Source organism: Balaenoptera borealis (assembly GCF_965194805.1).
Source record: "Balaenoptera borealis genome assembly, chromosome: 14".
Taxonomy (NCBI): Eukaryota; Metazoa; Chordata; class Mammalia; order Artiodactyla; family Balaenopteridae; genus Balaenoptera; species Balaenoptera borealis.
In genome coordinates, this window is record NC_138875.1 from 43,704,182 (window position 1) to 43,723,606 (window position 19,425).

Below are 19,425 nucleotides of genomic sequence, written 5' to 3' on the forward strand. Positions count from 1 at the left end.
TTGTACATCAGAGAAATCCATCTACTCCCACAGCCTCTTCTAAGAGACTTGGCAGGATCCTCAAAGAAGCAAATGTGGGGTACATACAGGAGCAGATACGCATTCTCTGGTGCATAAAATTACAAATATTAAAAAGCTAGCAATACCACAAACATAAATAATCCACGAAAATCACATAATTTTAACTAAATAACTGACAAATACACACCTCTCTAATACTCTTTTCCCTGAAATTTTGGCTTCTTAGTCTTCAATTAGCATGATGGCAAAGTTTTTGTAATACTATTTTCTAGAGAAAAAAAAATATATATCAATTAGTCTTTCTAGTCTTTCTTTTAACATGATTGATCAAAATTTGGGTTTTTTATTGTAGTAGCTTAGAAAATTTCTTTCAGCTTCCCAACTTGTATGTGTGGGTAATATGCATATTTGAGAGAAGCTCCGTAAATTCTTTCATATATGAGCTGTAAGATTTCAAATTTTCTTGTGCAGACAACCATCTTAAATACCTCCACGTTCTTCAGGAACTGTTGCAATAGTACACACTCATATGATAACATAACTTCCATTCCTACACCTTCTTATCTCTATTTTGTGTGAGTCAGCACAGTGGGAAGTCAGAATATTTCTGTTGGTCATTCTTTCACTGCGGGGGGCTAGCAACCACTTGGAAGTGCAGACAGTCCCTGACTTATGTTGGTTTGACTTAACAATTTTTCAATGACTTACAATTTTTCTAACTTACAGTAATACAAAAGCAACATGCATTCAGTAGAAACCTTACTTCAAATTTTGACTTTTCATGTTTTCCCAGACTAGCGATATTTGGTAAGATACACTCTTGTGATGCTGGGCAGAGACAGTGAGCTGCAGCTCCCAGTCGGCCACGTGACCACGAGGGTAAACAACCAATACACTTACAACCATTCTGTACCCAGACACCCACTCTGTTTTTCACTTTCAGCACAGTAGTGAATACCTTCCATGAGATATTCAACACTTTATTATAACGTAGGCTTTGTGTTAGATGATTTTGCCCAACTGTTAACTGGTGTAAGTGTCCTGAGCCTGAGGCCAGGCTAAGCTGTGATATTTGGTAGGTTAAGTGTATTAAATGCATTTTCAACTCATGGTATTTTCAATTTATGATGGATTTATTGGGACATAGCCCCACTGTAAGTGGAGGAACATCTGTAATTGTGAACACATAAATACATCCTACTACCTCAATCTGCACTAAAGTCCTGGATCACCTTCCCTTTCACCATCTCTCAAAAATGTTCAAGGTCCCTCCAATACCATCTGACATGAGGGAAAGTAGAAGTGAAGTGGAAATAGCAATCAACTGATTGCAATTAAAATGCAGATTTCACACATTGCAAAGGCCCCTCCCAGAGGTTTGGAAGGGGCCTGTGTAAGTGAGGGCCTTTCCAACTGTAGCCTTCTCTGATCACTGAAGTGGGGGGAATGCATCATAGCTAAATTGAGGGGCCAATCCCTCTAGCTTACTTCAAGAAATTTACCCAGGCTCTGCATTATGAACTGGGAGCACATTTCCCATGCCTCAATCAGCATTTCAAGGAAATAGAGATTCAGAATCTGAGGTTTAGAGCTAAAAAGCTAAAAAGGAAGTTAGCAACTGTACAAACCCCCTGCCCACTCCATAGATGATTAAACTAAAATCCATGGAAAGTTAACATGGGGATAGCTTTATTTCTCAGTTCTCTTGTGAATTAATTATTTGGGGTTCACCAAACTGATATTAAGTGTTTTCCATGTACAAGGCATTCTCCCACCAAATTCTCACAATGAGTTTATGGGATAAATGAATCTCATTTATCTAGGCGAAAACTGAATCTCAGTGAAATTGTTTCTTTACCAATTTTACACAATTAGTAAACTGTGTCATTGGGATTTTAACCTAAGCAATCTCTTTCCAGAATTCACTTTCCTGACCACCATGCTATATCACTGGCAACTACCTACGTATGTGTGATCTCCTCCTGCGAAGAATATAAATAAGAATACTTTTTGCATTGTTTTTTCAGTTCACAAATTACTTTTACATATGTTAGCTTTCTTGATCATTACACTGCCCCTAAAAAATAAATATTATAGGAATTATTATTATCTTATTTTACAAATGAGAAAACCAAGGTTTAGAGATATTAGGATATTTATATTACTAACAAATGGTGGAGGTGACCCTCAAATCCATTTCTTTCTATTCCAAGTCCCATGTTCTTTCCTCCTATTCCTACGGGACATTGAACTATTAGGTGAACTGTAGCTTCAACCACCCCTCACCACCCCTCTTATAGGAACTTCCAGTGGTCATCAGGATCAATGGCCTAGAGAGGCAAGATCGGACTAGGCTGGGATGCTTTGTCTTATAGCCTCCTCCCAATAGAGCTGTGTTTGAAGTCTCCCTCTCAGGCTACAGAATCCTGACATCTCTCCTATTGAAAAGATATTGGACTTCAAAAAGTCCAACTGAAAAGATATTGGACTTCTGTTGCAAAGTATTCCTTTGCTGCATGTTACCCTAAAAATGTTTGAAGTATAATCCTATTAATAGTAAATCTGAAAATTGTTACTAAAGGATGTATTAATAGTTTCTTCCTCCATTGGAGCCCTTGTTTACATCCTTTGGGAGTTCAGTGTCGTCTCTGGTCTCATCTACCCCAAAGCAGGGACACTGTTTTGCCTGTTCTTCCTTCTCCTCATGTTTTTCCCACGTAAACCATTTTAGTTAAAATTAAGTTGGCTGTTAGTGGATTAGAGTTAGGGACATGAGTATGAACTCATGTTGAGCTTAATATAGATACAGATGGTTACATATAGAAACATGTATAGATGTGTACATACAGCTTGCTCTGTCAGCTGAGAATGTCTAAAAGAAACATCCCAGTATCAACTAGCAATCTAATGTCCAGATCTTTGTTCCTAACACCAGTCTCCGAAAAGGCAAGCAGGGTTCCTGGGAGAAATTGTTGATTCTAGGACTGGGGAATGAAATAAACAAGATGAGCATGCAGTATTTTGCCATGCCAGGAAGGAAGGAAGGAAAGAAGGAAGGGAGGGAGGAGTGAGGGAGGAATGTGACAATGGGAGAATGTCAAGGAATATAGAAGCCAACAGAAAGACTTGCCAATGGCCAAAGCTGAACAGTTCCAGCAGCAAAATAAATAAAGTAGTATTGGATTATAACCCAAAGTACAAAATAAATATCCATGAGCCCATACTGATATAAATAAATGACTAAATAAAGAAAAATAAATAGATACAGGGGAATGGACAAATCTCCCTTGCAGACAAATCTCAAATCTTTTGTGTAGATGCTCCACCCTCAAGGAGCTGCAGCTAAACTCTCCACTCCTTAAGTGTGGGCTGTGAATAAAACTTACATCCTTTTTATAGAAAGAGGAGTAAAAAATAAAGAGTACCTTTACTGCAAATACCACCTCAGCCAGGTGATCAGGTTTAACATCAACTAGATATTCTGTGATTAAAATGGGGCTTTACCTCTGTGGTCCTCCTTCCCAAAACCCACAACCCCAGTATTATCATGAGAAGAACATCAGACAACTCCCAATTGAGAAGCATTCTACAAATTATCTGATCAGTATCCCTAAAAACTTTCAAGGTCATCAAAAACAAGGAAAGTGTGAGAAACTATATAGCCAAAAGGAGCCTAAGGAAATATGACAACTTAATGTAATGTGTTTATCCTGGATGGGATCCTGGAACAGAAAAAGGACATTAGGTAAAAACTAAGGAAATTTTAATAAACTATGGACTTCATTCACATAAAACGAGATAAAACTGGACAAAATATTCTTGCAGATGGGATTTAAGTCCCCACAGAGAATTTAAATCAGTCCTATTGGTGAGCTCAATAAGATGTAAAGACAAAATGAAAAGATTCCAATTCAGATTTATCGGGTTGTATTAGCAGTGGCTGCCTGTTACTATCAGATTTTGAGAAAACATATCCATTAGGTAGTCAGTTGTCTTTAAAAAATAAAATAAAATGAAATACCCAGCAGAATTCTTTAATTATTTGTCACCTAAGCCAGCCGACTCCCAAAATTTATCCAAATTGTCAGACAGTTCTTCAACAATAAAACTATTAATTCATAGAATTTGAACAATTTGAAACTTTACTGAAATACTATGAGATATTGTATTATAAAATGTAATATAATTAAAAATAGGATTGGGTATACTGAGAAGGCATAGAGGAGTAAAGAGGATATGGAGAAAGGGATAAGGCAGAGCAACAGAGAAATATTATTCTAAAAATTGAAAAATTGGGAAAATTTGCACTAATCAAAGAAGCTGAGAGCAGAAATAAACAGATATTTCAAGGTGTAAACAGGTCATCTCTAAGGAAAACTGGACCTCAGTCAAGATAGTATGTCCTTGTAATGATACAATGATAATTAATGATTAGGCATATAAGTATTTGACTAAAAAACTTAGGTCATTTTTCTCTATTAACTATAAAAAAAAAAAATTTCAACGGGCTGTTGAATATTCCAACACAGCAATACTTACCTTCGTTTTTAAGAATCAGTAAGAGAAAGAAAAAATATTGCCACAAATAAAAGAAAAATTTGAGGGTGGAGAGGGTGATTAGGATAATTTGCAAATCTGGATGATAACTCTTTATGATAAAGGTGCATTGTCTTGCTTATAAGAAAAGAGTTCCATGCCTTTCTTTAATGAACATTCAGAATAGGGCATTTCTACAGTAAAACAAATACTTTCCCATAAACTCCAACTGTTTGAAAATTTTGATGCATATAAAAGCATTTATTATAAAAGGGTTTCATCTTCAAGGAATTCATGGAAAAGACTCTGACAAGTACAGGCTTCTGGTAACTGACTATACTGCTGAACTGAATGAATAAGCATTTTCAGAACTCTAATGGAAAACGGATGAATTCATAAAAGTGCTAACAAAAGATCAAGATGAAAAAAAATTAATTACTGAGTAAACTGATGAGGATGATTATAATTTTTGTGACTTTCTGTTTGAATTAAAAAAAAGCATTTATTTGTGAATGTATCTAATATAATTTCTGTTGATACACTCAAAATACTTTCAATTGTGGATTTGTTGTTTGCATTTGACTACTTCCACAAAGATGACTGGGTAAATACCTCTGGCCCCAAGCCTCTGGGCAGTTTTCAGGGAGTGAAGAAGATTTTTCTTCTTCTATTATCTAAATCTTCATCTTATTCCACAAGTCACTAGGAACGTTCCCAATTGTTCTTGGGGACCATTCACTCTAGCCACTTCCCCTCAGCGCAAACCTATACAGTAGTTAAATGAAGGAAATGCTACCTCTCTCCAAATGCTACCTTTCTCCATATATGGGGAAATTGAGACCTGGAGAAGAACAGTGATTTGTCCAGAGTCACAGGTAACATCAAAGACAGAAGCTATAATAAGGACCTACTGTATAGCACAGGAAACTCTACTCAATACTCTGTAATGATCTATATGGGAAAAGAATCTAAAAAAGAGTGGAAATATGTATATGCATGACTTATTCACTTTGCTGTACAGCAGAAAGTAACACAACATTGTAAATCAACTAGACTCCAATTAAAAACAAAAGACAGAAGCTGAAGTGCGCAACATCCTCTCTCATCTCAGTCATTGGCATGAAAAACTATCGCCAAAGAGCTGCTTTTCAGAATCAGGAATATATTCTGCCATCTATCAATAAACTATCGTTAATAATAAATATCCTTACTTTTTTAGAATCTCAGTTACTCAAGACATGTATGTGAAATGCCAAATGTCCCCAAAGATAAAAGAAAGATGACTTTTAAAATTATAGGTAAACAAACTGTAACATAAAATATCTAAAATGAAAAGTCAAAACTAGAGGTTCTTTTGTTAAAGTGACCAGTTGCTTCCTGAACAGCGTCATGAATCATTGCACCCTTGAGAAAAGTAGATGTCTTTACTCCTTCCTCCATCCAATATTTGTTGAGCGCTAGACGTAGTGTGCAGAAAAGAAAAAGGAAGCCGAAAGAGAAAAAAATCTTTAGCTTCATATGTTTATTTTTTATTTAACAAACATTCACGTGACACTCACAATGTGTCTGGAACTGTTCTAAGCACTTTTACAAATATTTACAAAAATTTAAGCATCATAAAACCCTAGGAGGGCAGTGCTACAACTATCCTGATCCTCAAGATAAGGAAACTGGGCAGAGAGAGATTATTTGCCCAAGGTCACACAGATGGAAAGAGGTAGAGCTAGGATTCAAATGCAGGTGATCTGCTTCCAGAGTCCAGGCTTAGAAATACGGTTCTGTGCTATGTATGCTTAGTAGTTTAATATTTCCATACAAGTTGCGGCTCTCTTCAAGGATTTAGAGCACTTTGCTGAGTGATGGCTGCCATAGGTGAGATTTGAGGGAAGCACTCACTGAGGTCCCATCAAACTCTTATCTCTGTGCTGTGAACAGTAAATTGTTTACTTCACAATATTATAAAGACTTTTATTAATTTTTAGATAATAGGTCAATATAATCAAAGAATTGAATAATACCACTTTAGTCAAATGCCAAACACAGTCTCTGATTATAAAATACCTCCTTGTTCTTTCTGCTGTTACCCTGATAAATTTGAAAATTTACCTTTCATAGTCTATCAACATATTTATTGAATAACTACGATGGGCAAGATACAGAGCCAGGATCCATGGGAAATTTTACCAGGCACTAGGCTCTTTCTACCCTAGAAACTTATAATCTAGCTGAGATCATAAAACATATTTTCCTAAATAAGCAACTAATAATACAAAGAAGTAAATAATAAATGTCAAAAGAATATTACAGATAATAAGTGCTATAAGAAAGTTAGGAACCTGCTCCTCTCTGCTCCAGTAGTTCATTACACATACCCTTATTAGAGCAATTATCACATTGTAATTACTCACTTGCTGTGTGTAATTTACCTGCCTGTCTCCTCCATTAGAATGTCAGCCCCTCGAGGGCAAGAATGCAGTTTTATTCATCATTGTATCTTCAGTGTTTACCACATTGTCTGGTATATAATAAATACTTGACATATGCTTAATGAATGAACGAATGTAGGTCACAGGAGGCAGGCATTTCTTCTGTGGCCGGCATAGCCGACTGGTTCATCTCTGGAGTCAGATTGTGGGGTCTGAATCTCAGCTCTACCTTTGAAATGCTGTGTGACCCTGAAAATTTTACTTGATTTCTCTGCACCTCATTTTTGTTCATTGGTAAAATGATAGTAATAGAACCTTTCTTTATCAGCTAATTTTACTATGGAACATATCACCCCCAAAACGAATAGCTTGAAACGGCAGCCATTTATTTAGCTCAGTGTCCTGTGGGTCAGTAATTCGGGGTGTGTTAGTTCTTCCGCCTCGGCTAAGTTCAGTCACACAGCTGAGTTCGGTTATCAGGTCAGCTGGGCAATGGCTTGGTCCATGTGGTATCTCATCTGCCACAGGCTAACCTGGGCTTTTGCACATGGCAGCTGGCAGGGTTCAGAGAGGGAGAGTTGAATTATACAAGGCCTCCTGAGGCTCAGACTTGGAGCCGGCACAAAGTCATTTCTGGCAGATTCTACTTGTCAAAGCAAGTCACAAGACCAGCTCACATTCAAAGGGTGGGGAAATAGACTCCACTCTTGATGCAAAGAGCAACCAAGCCTCATTATAATAGGGTGTTTATATGGGGAAGGATGGAGACTGGGGCCATTCTTACAGTCTACCAAATTCTCATAGGATTAGCAAGAGGATTAAGAAAATAAAACACCTAAATGATTTAGACTAGTGTCCACCACACAAGTTAATAAGCTCAATAAGTATTAGCTATTATTAGTCTGCTTGAAGTTGCCAGGAAGTTTCACCTTGGAAAGAAATCTGAGTTCAATCTTGAGACCTAGGTGCAGTTTCTATACGTAGAGAACCAAGGCCTCTGATAAGAACACAACCTAAGCGTTGGCACTGTGGTGTGAAAGCGGGTTGTGTTCAGAAAATAGCTAACAACAGACTTCCCAGAAGCATTAGAACTAGATCCTGGGAACCCAGGATGCTGGCCAAGGGGTTGGATTCGACCCCGGGGCAACAGCAAAGCATTGGCTTTTGACTAAGTGCTAGTCAATAGCACTATTTCTTGACTTTTATTGTTATTTCAGATTTTTTGTTCTTCAATAAGCTTCTTGATGCTGATGGTTTGTGGTATCTCAGGCCACATCTCCCCAAGATTTAAAATAAAACACTAGAAACCTGCAAGTTTTGTCTGGGTTTTGCCACTCCCTGGCTTTGGGGAGCCAAGAGGTCCTTCCTTCCTCCATTCTATTGTAAAATGGAACAATACCTCTCTTCGTCCACCCATCTTACAATGGTGGCAATCTGAAAGGTCAGGCCACGGGAAGTAGTATTTACTAACCGAAAGACGCACAGGGAGGCCAAGCTTTGATATTGATATAATTGGAGGATAATTCATCAATCTTAAGCAGAAAAGTCAAGAACCAGAGAAATAAAGTTTCAATGTGGCTGTCCCTTCCTGTTAGGCAGCAAAACGCTTCTTGAACTGCTCTGAAGATAAAATTAAGTTCACCCAGTCCGGTGAGATGGTCCTGAGCAACCTGAACCACAGATACACCTGGGTCCCTGGCACCCTGAAGGCTGACCAGCCTGCCCAGAGCTGGTGGCAGCTCTCGTTAGACTGCTCAGTGCCAGCATTTTCAGCATCTTTCCACTGTACATAGTTTAAATGCAGATTCACTGATGAATAAATCTGATAATTCCGTCAAAGTATGAAGACTGTTTGAATTAGATGACGACATGATCATAATTAATTTTTGTCTATAAGACAATTCTGGCTCCTCTTACGCCATGTGAAATCCATCCCGCTGAGGGCTCTTGACTAGTCACGTCCTTCCTGCCATTTTAAAAACAATAGTGGCAGAGATGCAAGCTGCTGGTAAGTGCTCAGCAGGACAGATCAAACACACAGATGCAATTTCTGTACGTTGAACAGTGAAGTAAGATAAAATTCAAATACTTACGAACGCTTAGTAGCTAGCATCCGATTGCTGCAAAAATTGAATCTTTCATAACGGGATTTATTGTAAATAGTGTCATATCATTTGTGAGTTCTGCGATAATTTCAGTCAAAGCCAGGGCAAGATATTGGAGGTATGTAATTTATATGATATAAACACTGGTTTACGCACAGATTAAGAACGGATTTTTTTTATTATCAATATTCTTTTTTTTAATTGCTTACAAAATAGCCATAACTGTAATTTTTGTCTGAATGGTAAACATTCTCAAATAGTGTAACTTTAAAATCCAGAAGAAAACAGCCTAACCTCTTCATTTTAACAGCTGTTTTAGAATTGCAACCCCCAACGGGTCCCCCTTCCCTTCCGTCCAAGTTGTTAAATAAGCATTACAATTATAGGTAGTTAAAATTTTTGAAATGTGGCTTTTATATTGTTTGAAAACAGCAAAGGTCCTAGTAATCATAATTATATATCAATATCAATATATCCTATCAGTAAATATATATACATATACATATATAAATGCAAAACTAAGATACTGCAAGGTCTACAAAACAACCTTCATTCCTAATTCCTTTATGATAAAATGGAAAGATGGCAATAATTTAAGTGATCAATACTCTTTGGGTTTAGCCTTTGGGTTTAGTTTCAAATACTTCATTGGAAGCTCAGAAAAGATCAACAGCAAAAGCGTACCATAAAATTATACTTTGCGTGTCAGAGAGTTTGGTGACACTTCACACACTTGATAGCTTTTCTTGCTAATGAAACAGAACCCCCAAAAGGTGTTATATTACAGTCACACAGTCTTCCTGTTCAAGACCTAAATAAGAGAAATTAAAAAAAAAAAAAAAAAATAGGAGGGCCAGAAGATTTGGATGATCTGTTCTCTTTCCTTCCCCTGCTCTAATCAAAAAGTCCTTTTCTATTATTTTATCATGTATTGGGGCTTTTTATTATAAATATGAGTATAAGAATGCAGCATCTCAGCAAGACCTGAATAAAGTAGTCTTACCGTCAGATAATCTAGGACCTTGATAGAGAAAGGCCTTTGTGAAGGATAAACGCTTCGGTATGATCTTTCCTCATCTGTTCAAGAGTAAATATCCCATATGCATGTTAATGTTGATCATTTTAAATGGGGAATTCCTGATTTCTGAACCAAAGAATTTTCAGGTTTCCCCCTCCCTTAAGCAGGTGTCTTTCCACCTGTCACCAATCAAAGGGGAAGGTAAAAAGGCAGGCTTTCAATGGTGCCCTGATGTGTATTTTAATAAGTTTACTAATCAGAGCACATGTCAATTAGAATGAATCATGTTCATACATTTAATAGAAAACAAAACTCAATCTAACTCAAGTCCAGCTTTCTTCCATGTTCATTTTATTCAAGGGCATACCTTCTTTTCTCTGCTTTTTTTTTTTCCTTCTTTCTTGGACACCTCCAGCCCCCATTGACAACCAAAATGCAGGGCTATAAATGTAAGGGTGCAATACATCATGAGGTAAGGCTAGAGAACATGTCCTCTACCAAAATGCACATGAATCTCTGGTACAGCAAAAATTCCAGAGTCATGCTGGGGTTCATTTTGCATGCTAAGCAGGGTCAAAAATGTGAGCTCTCTGTGGCCGACCTTATATATCAGATGAGCTCCAAAGTTTAAAGGTTATATTTGTGAAATTGCAGCTGGCTTTCCTAGCACTTGATTCTAGCTCCTGCAAATCAAAGACTCCTAATTGAAAGGCACATCTGACAATAAGCTTAATCTTCCAGTAAAAAAAAAAAATTGTGACTTCTGAATCCTTACTGTTGAAGCTGACAGAGAAGTTCAGAGATGGTTGTATAACCAGAGAAAATATGTTTTCCAACAAGATCATAAAGCTTGAATGGTGCAGGGAAAAAAATGTAAAGCAAAGGGCTGTCCTCTGTTCTGTCTACTTCCCCCACCCCCCGTTGTACACTTAGCCACTCACCTCTTAGGCAAGGGCTCCTGACTTCCAAGTCAGACTCAAACCCCAAATACCAAGACACTATAAAGTGGCATCTTGGCATACTTTGAGATCAGACGGTTTCTGCATTTCATAGTGTGAGGGGTGAGGGGGAGGTGAAAGGGAAAAGCAGCATACCAATGTAGTGAAATCTGGAAACAACAGCACATACACAGACACAAAAAGTTTGCATATTGCACAGAGCGCTTGAAGATCATAAATCTATGCATGAGAAAGACGTAGTGGAAATTTTGGGGGGGATTAGAGTTTATTTTTGTCATCTCTGTGAGACAGCTACTCATTCATCCAGATCACAGCTAAGAAAAAAGCTGGTCACAGAAATTAGCAGTTTCAGCTCAGCAGCGAAGTCGCCAGCCTGTGAAGGCAGAGAGAAATTGACTAATTAGCAATGCGCACTAAAACTTGACGGTTCTTTATAGAGAGAGAGAAGAGAGAGGGAGAGAGAGGGAGAGGGAGGGAGGGGGGGCTCGCTTTTTCCCCTTCTTTCTTCCAAAGATGTTTGAAATCGCAGTCATTTACGCTCGACAATTTTTACAATAGCCTTGAGCCATAATTTTGCGAGTCTCTCCAGCATCCATCCCCCTGTATGGTCTCTCTCTACTGGCCAAGCACGACCGTTTCTCTCCCCAACCGTGGATTTCCTATTACTCTCGTTACGACTCACTGAGCCCCAGGCCCAAGGATAATGATGTGTTGTTTCTTGGTAGCATAATTTGTCACACGTACATTTTTTCTTCTTCTTCTCTTGCAGAAAGCTCTGCTCCCTCTCTCTCTCTCCCCTCTCTCCCTCTCTCTCTCCCTCTCTCTTTCTCTCTTTTCTCCCTCTCCTACATTTTCTTGCTGTTGCTAATTCATGGTGATCAAATGATGTACGACAAAATAAATTGTAAAGAGTGACTGCCTGGAGTTGGGAACCAGAAGGTGTTTTCCCCCTCCCAAGGAGAGAGCAAACCTTTAAAAAGGAAGGACAATTGATTTTTGGGGGGGAGCTTAAGTGAGCCTTGACTTTGCAGCTGGTTGAAAGCAGGTAAGTTTCTGGCCTTGTGTCTGCCTTGTGTGTGTATTTTGTTCTGTCTTTTGGGTTGTTGGCCGGGTGGGGAGGGACGCGAAGGGAGTCTTTCAGAGGGGTGGGGGGGGTGGTTGTGTGGCAAACGCTCATAAAGAATAAAACTCCTATTGCAAGAAATAAGCAGATGGGGGGGAAGGCAAAGGAGGAGAGCAAGAAGGAAGGGGAATAGGAAAAGATGGGGTGGGGGGGAAGACAACGAAGCGGGGAGAGCGAGAAGGAGGTATGACCGAGTCCAATTAAAGGGAGAGACTCTGGGAGATGTTTCAGGAGAGCCAGAGATTTGGGGGCGGGGGGGGGGTGCTGCCGGGGGAGGGAGCTCGCGGGAGATTAGGGTCCACCTGGAACGGGATGATAAAGTGAGTCGAGAGGAGCCCAGTCCGGTGGAAATAGGAAGCCGGCGATCCAGGGCTGGCGCCAGGCAGGGAAGAGTGAGCCGCAGTGGAAGGGGCAGGTCCGGCGGGATCCCTCTGAGCCTGGCGGCGGCGGCGGCGGCGGCCGCGGCGGCGGCGGCGGATCTCCCGGGCTGGCGGGCGCGCGGGCGGGGTGTGGGCAAAGGGTCCCTTTCTGCTCAGCCCTAGAAGGTGCAATTACACGTTAAGGACCTGGCGCATCGATTTCGCCGCGCCTCCCCCCATCCTGCCCTCCTCCACCTGGATGCGGGCGGCTCAGACTTTTTACACAAGTAGTTCCAGGGCCGGGGGAGTCGGGGTGCCCTAGTGGGGGGCCTCGGGGAGGGCTGTACCGAGGGGCTCTGAAGGAAGCTGCGGCTTCGGCGGCAACGCTGGCTGCAGAGATCCCGCGCCGAACTGCGCCCCCCCCCGCATCGGATAGCCCCCAGCCCCTCCCCCAACACCTGCCAGTTAACTTGAACTTCTCATAGTTACAGGAGTTAAAGCCACTGCGCCTAGTGCCCGGGAGGGAGAACCGTCCACACGAATCCCACCGGGCCTCCCGGCTCTTGCTCTAAATCCACCCCGGTAGCCCCACTTCCTTCCTCCTCATCTTCCTCGGTGCCGCCCCGCGGGGGAAGGGGAGATACACGCCCGAACTTCCGCGCTTTGAAATGCAGGGGGTGGGGGAAGGCGGGGGAGAGGGGGTCTGGGGCTGGAGGGATTCTCCTGTCAGGTTTAAAGGCGTCTCTGGAAAATTAGCAAAACTGAGTGGTGACTGGGAAGCCAACAGTTTGCGAAGCAGGGAAGCAGGCAGGGCCGGGGTGAGGGAAATGAGCTAGAATTGATAAGGACAGCTCCCGCCTCTGCCGAGTCCACTGAGCTGGTCCTCACCGCGCTCCGCTGCACTTTCCCGGGAGAAGAAAGGGCTTTATCTGCTCCCTCAGACTATTAGTCTAGGAGTTTCTCGGGGCAGCACGGCTAATCGAAGGGGTCCCCAGCTTTTGGAGGGCGAAGAATCGCCCGCCCGCACGCCTGTCGTGTCCCTGTTCCCACCCCCCCAAAACTGGACCAACTGCGAAAAGCAAAGCTGCGGGCGCGAGTTGACCTGGAAGCTCCGCCGACGGTCGCCTCTGCGCTCTCGGGCCACCCCCCGGCTCCCCACTCCCCGGCCTCTCCCCGCCCCGGCCCGGCATGGACACGAGCCCACGGGGTGTCTCGGCCTCAGCCGCCACTTTGCCGTCGCTGCTGCCACCGCTGTCGCTGCCAAGAGCCGAGCCCGGGTGGTTTTAGGAAAGTGGGGGACGAAGTGTGTGGGCGGTGGCGAGAGGCGTAGTAGGGAGCAGAACGGGCGCCCGGACCCCAGACAGGGCCCTTCTGGTGGCGCTCACGGATCCAGAGCCTTCAGACCTCCTCCTAGGGTCGGGGTCCGGAGGCCAAGCTGAGCACTGATTGTGGTTCTTCGCCCTCCCCTCCCCTCCCCTCCACACCCGTCCCCACGCCGACCACACCCCACCCCCTCCACTACCCCTCTCCCCTCCCTCCCATCCCCCACCCCTGTCTGCCAGGTCGGAGGAGGGTTTAAAGCCAGGTGCGCCGAGTCAGCTCGCCATGTCCAGATCCGGGGACCGGACCTCCACCTTCGACCCCAGCCACAGCGACAACCTGCTGCACGGCCTCAATCTGCTGTGGAGGAAGCAGCTGTTTTGCGACGTGACCCTGACGGCCCAGGGCCAGCAGTTCCACTGCCACAAGGCCGTGTTGGCCTCCTGCTCGCAGTACTTCCGATCGCTTTTCTCCAGTCACCCCCCTCTCGGGGGAGGGGTCGGCGGCGGCCAGGACGGTCTGGGGCCCCCCAAGGACCAGCAGCCGCAGCAGCAGCAGCCGCCGCCGCCGCCGCAGGAGGAGCCGGGAACTCCTTCCTCCTCCCCCGACGACAAGCTGCTGACCAGTCCTCGGGCCATCAACAACCTGGTGCTGCAGGGCTGCTCGGCCATCGGGCTGCGCCTGGTGCTCGAGTACCTCTACACGGCCAACGTGACCCTCTCCCTGGACACGGTGGAGGAGGTGCTGTCGGTCAGCAAGATCTTGCACATCCCCCAGGTCACCAAGCTCTGCGTGCAGTTCCTCAACGACCAGATCTCGGTGCAGAACTACAAGCAAGTGTGCAAGATCGCCGCCCTGCACGGCCTGGAGGAGACCAAGAAGCTGGCCAACAAGTACCTGGTGGAGGACGTGCTGCTGCTCAACTCCGAGGAGATGCGAGCCCTGCTGGACTCGCTGCCGCCCCCCGTGGAGTCGGAGCTGGCGCTCTTCCAGATGTCCGTGCTGTGGCTGGAGCACGACCGCGAGACCCGCATGCAGTACGCGCCCGACCTCATGAAGCGCCTCCGCTTCGCGCTCATCCCGGCCCCCGAGCTGGTGGAGCGGGTCCAGTCAGTGGATTTCATGCGCACCGACCCGGTCTGCCAGAAGCTGCTGCTGGACGCCATGAACTACCACCTGATGCCCTTCAGGCAGCACTGCAGGCAGAGCCTGGCCAGCAGGTATGAGACAACAAAGCAGGGGTGGTGGTGGGGGCAGCGAGAGGCCGGAGGGAGGGGAGGGGGCAGGCAGGAGGGGGGATAGGGGTGGCCCGGGCGGGAGGCTCAGGCAGCCTGAAAACAAACGAAAACAAACAATTCAGACTGTGTGGGGAAAGTTGATTTGAGTGTCCCTGAAAGGTCAACAGGAAACTGGCCTCACAGCTTCCCCGAGCGCTAGAAAGCCCACGTTCTCAGTATCCCCAGAGCCGGAGATGTGGGACTTGCGGGCTGAAACTGACAGGCAGGTGGGGTCAAAGGCCAGGCAGTTAGAAGTACAGCTTTGGAGCCCTTTTAATCCAGGCTTCCCTCTACATCTCAAAATATGCTTGCTTAAGAAAAAGGATTCTGTGATGAGAAGTCCCCACCCCACTCCCCCTCTTTCCCGCCTTGGGCAAGCAGAAGTGCCAGGCAATGCTCCAGGAGGAAAGCTTTCATTCATTCTGACACTCAAGTAATTTTCTGTTTTTCAGCGACTGGGGTTTGCTTAGAGCTCTGAAAGGCTTTGTCTTTTAGGGTCGCTGTTAGAAATTCTGGCATCCCATACCCAGGCAAACTTTTCTATCTTATGAAAAAGCAAAGCCTTTCCTTACAGCAAAGCAAGAGGATTCGGGGTGTCAGAGTGAATCCTGCCTAGTAGTTCCCATGTCAAAGGGAAGCACAGTTGAAAACTGAGAGGAGGGGAAGGTCATCTAGCTGCAGTTAGGTCTGTGCGCCTGCTCTGAAGTCACAAAGAAGTTGGAGAGTTGTTATTGCTGTTGTTGTTGCTATTTGGAATGTGTCCCCTGTGTGTAATGAATGTGGGATTTGTTGTCAAAGTGCAGAGAGAAACAATGCCTTTGAAAAATGCTGCTGAGATTAAAAAAAAAAAAAAAAGACTGTTGGAATTGACAATCATGTTTTATTGGCTCCAATTTTAAATGCCTTTTTAAATAAGCCCTAGCAGAGGGTTGCTTTCTCTTTTTAGAAAAGAGAAGCAGTATCTTCTCAGTTTCTCATGATAAAACATCATGATTCCAGATGCCAGGCTATCCCAGCCTAACCCACCTAAGTGCTATGTTAGAAAGTACATGATTTAAGAATCCACTGTGGCCTTTTCCCACTCAGAACGATGTCTTAAACATGGGGTCCACTTTCTGCAGCCTTATGGAACTAAATGTTTATTTTTTCCGTCATGATGTTTCTACCAGACCTAGGTAACTAAAGTTTTAGGAAACTGGAAGATATTCTCTACAGTTGTTTAGGGAGCACTTGCATTCAGGTGAGGCCCATGGGAGGCATGGGAAATCTTGAACTTAGAAATCTTGTAAGTTGATTTTTCTGCTATTTGCAAGAAATGAATTGTAGTGTCAGAACATGACAGTTAAGACAATAACACAAACGAGGATCCAAACTCATGTGCTTGAATAGTGAACACAGGAGTCCAAGCGACAAGAACATGGAATGTATTTTTATTTTGTAAGAGTTCCAATTTGCCTAAAGATCAAGATGGTAAGCTTAATGTGACGGGCAAATGTTACCACACCAAGGAACACTGGTGATCAATATTCTGTTATTTTAACTTTTGTGACTTATAAATGACTTACAAATATACTTAACTTAGCATGTATCATACTATTATGTTACAGTCCTGAACATACATTTATTCATATTTTTTAAATGTACAATCTAGTATAAATTCAGAAACCCAGAAGGATAATAAAATTAAGATTGAACTTGTTCTAAGACTAAGTTGGGGAAATAAGCATTATAAATTTGATCCAATAAATAAGCTTGAAGTCCTCAATGCACTTTTACCTGATAAATATGTCCTAGGTTTCAGTGTTGGAAGAGCTGACTTTCAAAATGCAAAATCCATTTCCCAGCTTAGTCTGGATTCAGCATGCCAGCTGGGGCCTGCTGGCTCTGTTCTGGTGGATGGCTGATACCCCTGACGACACCATCCAGCTTCACTGGGCCATATCATTGGAAGGATATGTAGTGGCGTCTGACCACTGAATGCTTACAAGTGTCATGGATGCTGCAAGAATCTGATACTTCTGCAATAGGAAGAAAACTGTATTTTCCTTTAAAAGCGGAAGATACGGAAAATAGTTCATGTGAACCTATTGTTGATCTCAAAGTAATATAATTTAGACTTTGTTCCATTATTAGTAACTGAAGCATTTTAATTTTAGGGACTAATTGCATTATTCTAATTTTAATTCACAGAAAGAATGCAAGAATACCCATCAAGATCTTAACTTAAACGTAGACAAAAATGCTGTAAGTTGCAACCAATAGTATGATATCAGCCCATTTGTTACAGCATCAGAGCAATACAAAAATGTTCTCTCAGCCTTACCTGTAGTCTAACAGAGGGATAAATGTGTTAAACAATTGTTTTTGAAATTGCATCACTTTTTATTGAAGACAGTTGAATGGAAGGGCATTGTATTTATTACTTTTTATCCACCTGTAGTCTAAATATGAAAGAGTTCCTCAGATTCAGAGAAGGAGTTGAAAAATTTAAATTGGCCCGTCTGTTGGAATAAGTTCAAAATACAAGCACATAGAATAACTTCAGAAGGAATTTACTTGTTTAAGAGTACATGTTATCTATAGAATGTAGGGCTATTAATATAATAACAATATTTTAAATATTTTTTTTAAATTATTGAGTAATTTTGAATTTTTATTAAGTCTAGAAAAATAAAGCAAGCCAAGCATAGAGACTTTATAAATATGCAAATTAATTTAATTTTTGTCCTAGTTGTTTAGTTTTTCTGATTATGACATTTATACTCAGATTCACATTTTATTTTAGCAAACTAAGCGTTAAGGATATTAAAAATAATAGACTTATTATCTTATTAAAATATATACATAACTAATTTAAGACCACAGGACTTAGATGGACAAAAATTAAACTATTTTGAAGTCTTATTTCTTATTTTCATATTGCTTTTTGCAAGAAATGGGACATTTAAGAAATAAGTTTTGAAAAAGTTTCTGGGAAAGTCATTATTAAAGGCTTCTAAAGCAAAAAAATTTAATAAAGTGACATGACATGCAACATTTAGTGCATTAAAAAGTAAATATCAAAAGACTTGTAGTGTAAGTTTAGCTTAAGTAACCCAAAAAGTTTTTTTATTTGTATTTTTAAAATTTTTATGCATAATTTAGTAATTGTCCCAAGTAAATCAAATTGGACTGGATTAATTAACTTCTCTTTTACATTTTCATTGCACCTCCCACAATGTAACAATTAAATAAACGTTTAGTGAAAGTTGAAGGAACAAAATTATAAAATAAGAAAGCCTCAGTGTTACATTTTACCAAAAGTTCTCCACCCTATGTTACTATTGCACATAACAAAAGTCCATTGAACCTCCTCCAGGAGAACACCTGTAATAGAAAAGCATTCACAAAAATAATTATATTTTTAAAATATTTTATCACCAGCTATTACAGTCCTGTATACAGTCCTGTACTGAAGTGTAATTTTCAAGAGATTATATTTTATAGATGATAAAAGGCTACCTTATAAAGATTTCACTTTCTGCAAAAGTCTATTTAAAGAGTTCATATAAATTAATGTAAAAATCTATTTAAACATCAGAAATACTAATTATCTATTTGCTAAAATGACTTGCAATGACTAAAAAGCCATTAGAATTCCTTAAGGCACAGTTTTGATTCCTGGTTTTTGTGCTTAGAAAATGTTTCTTTAAGTGTAGGACAATATTTTCTATTGATTCCCTTCCTAAGACCTGAATAACAACCTTAACAAAGCAAACTAATCTGGTGTCCATGCATCCTCTAAATTGTGATTTCCCTTTATGTCAATTTGATACCCTCAGATAAGAACTTGTTAGGTAGTTAGATTTTGTATCAGAAGTCACTCAACCATTCAGAATACAATTTGTTTATTATCTAAAACAGGGCCATTGATTACAAAATTATATCACAGATATGGGAGCCAGATACTTATATCCTACAATCAAAAAGCAATTAGAGTAGATATTAGTGCATTGCATTGGCTCAGAGGACTTACTGACAATAGTGGACATGTTCAAATTTTAACTCATCTTTGTTTTTTTTCCCCATACTTATGAACACACTGAGGCTCACTCATTACCTTAGCTACTTTCTAAGTATCTCAACTTTCTTATCTTAAAAATACAGTGAAAAGTGTTACTTTACTTACAACAGTTACTTCATACCAGGTGATATTCTAAGCCTTTTACAAATATTAAGTTATTTAATGCTCATAATAGCCCTAAGGGATGGGTACCATCATTTGCTTCATTTTATGCAAGG

General features: G+C 41.5%; 1 protein-coding gene and 1 long non-coding RNA gene across 2 annotated transcripts in view; one reads left to right on the forward strand and one right to left on the reverse strand.

The window, feature by feature from the left end:
• Positions 1 to 11,311: 11,311 nt before the first annotated feature.
• LOC309610883 lies at positions 11,312 to 12,580 on the reverse strand. The gene is made up of 2 exons (XR_014234201.1): positions 12,491 to 12,580; positions 11,312 to 11,438 (listed from the first exon to the last, which is right to left on the reverse strand). It is a non-coding gene; the product is annotated as an uncharacterized lncRNA (long non-coding RNA).
• KLHL14 (kelch like family member 14) overlaps positions 11,432 to 19,425 on the forward strand; it is a 104,019-nt gene continuing 96,025 nt past the window's right edge. Inside the window, exons 1-2 of the mRNA XM_082354313.1 lie at positions 11,432 to 12,110; positions 14,110 to 15,087. Of these exons, the coding sequence (XP_082210439.1) occupies positions 14,153 to 15,087 (935 nt within the window). The 5' untranslated portion in view covers positions 11,432 to 12,110; positions 14,110 to 14,152. The remainder of the gene's footprint in view (positions 12,111 to 14,109; positions 15,088 to 19,425) is intronic.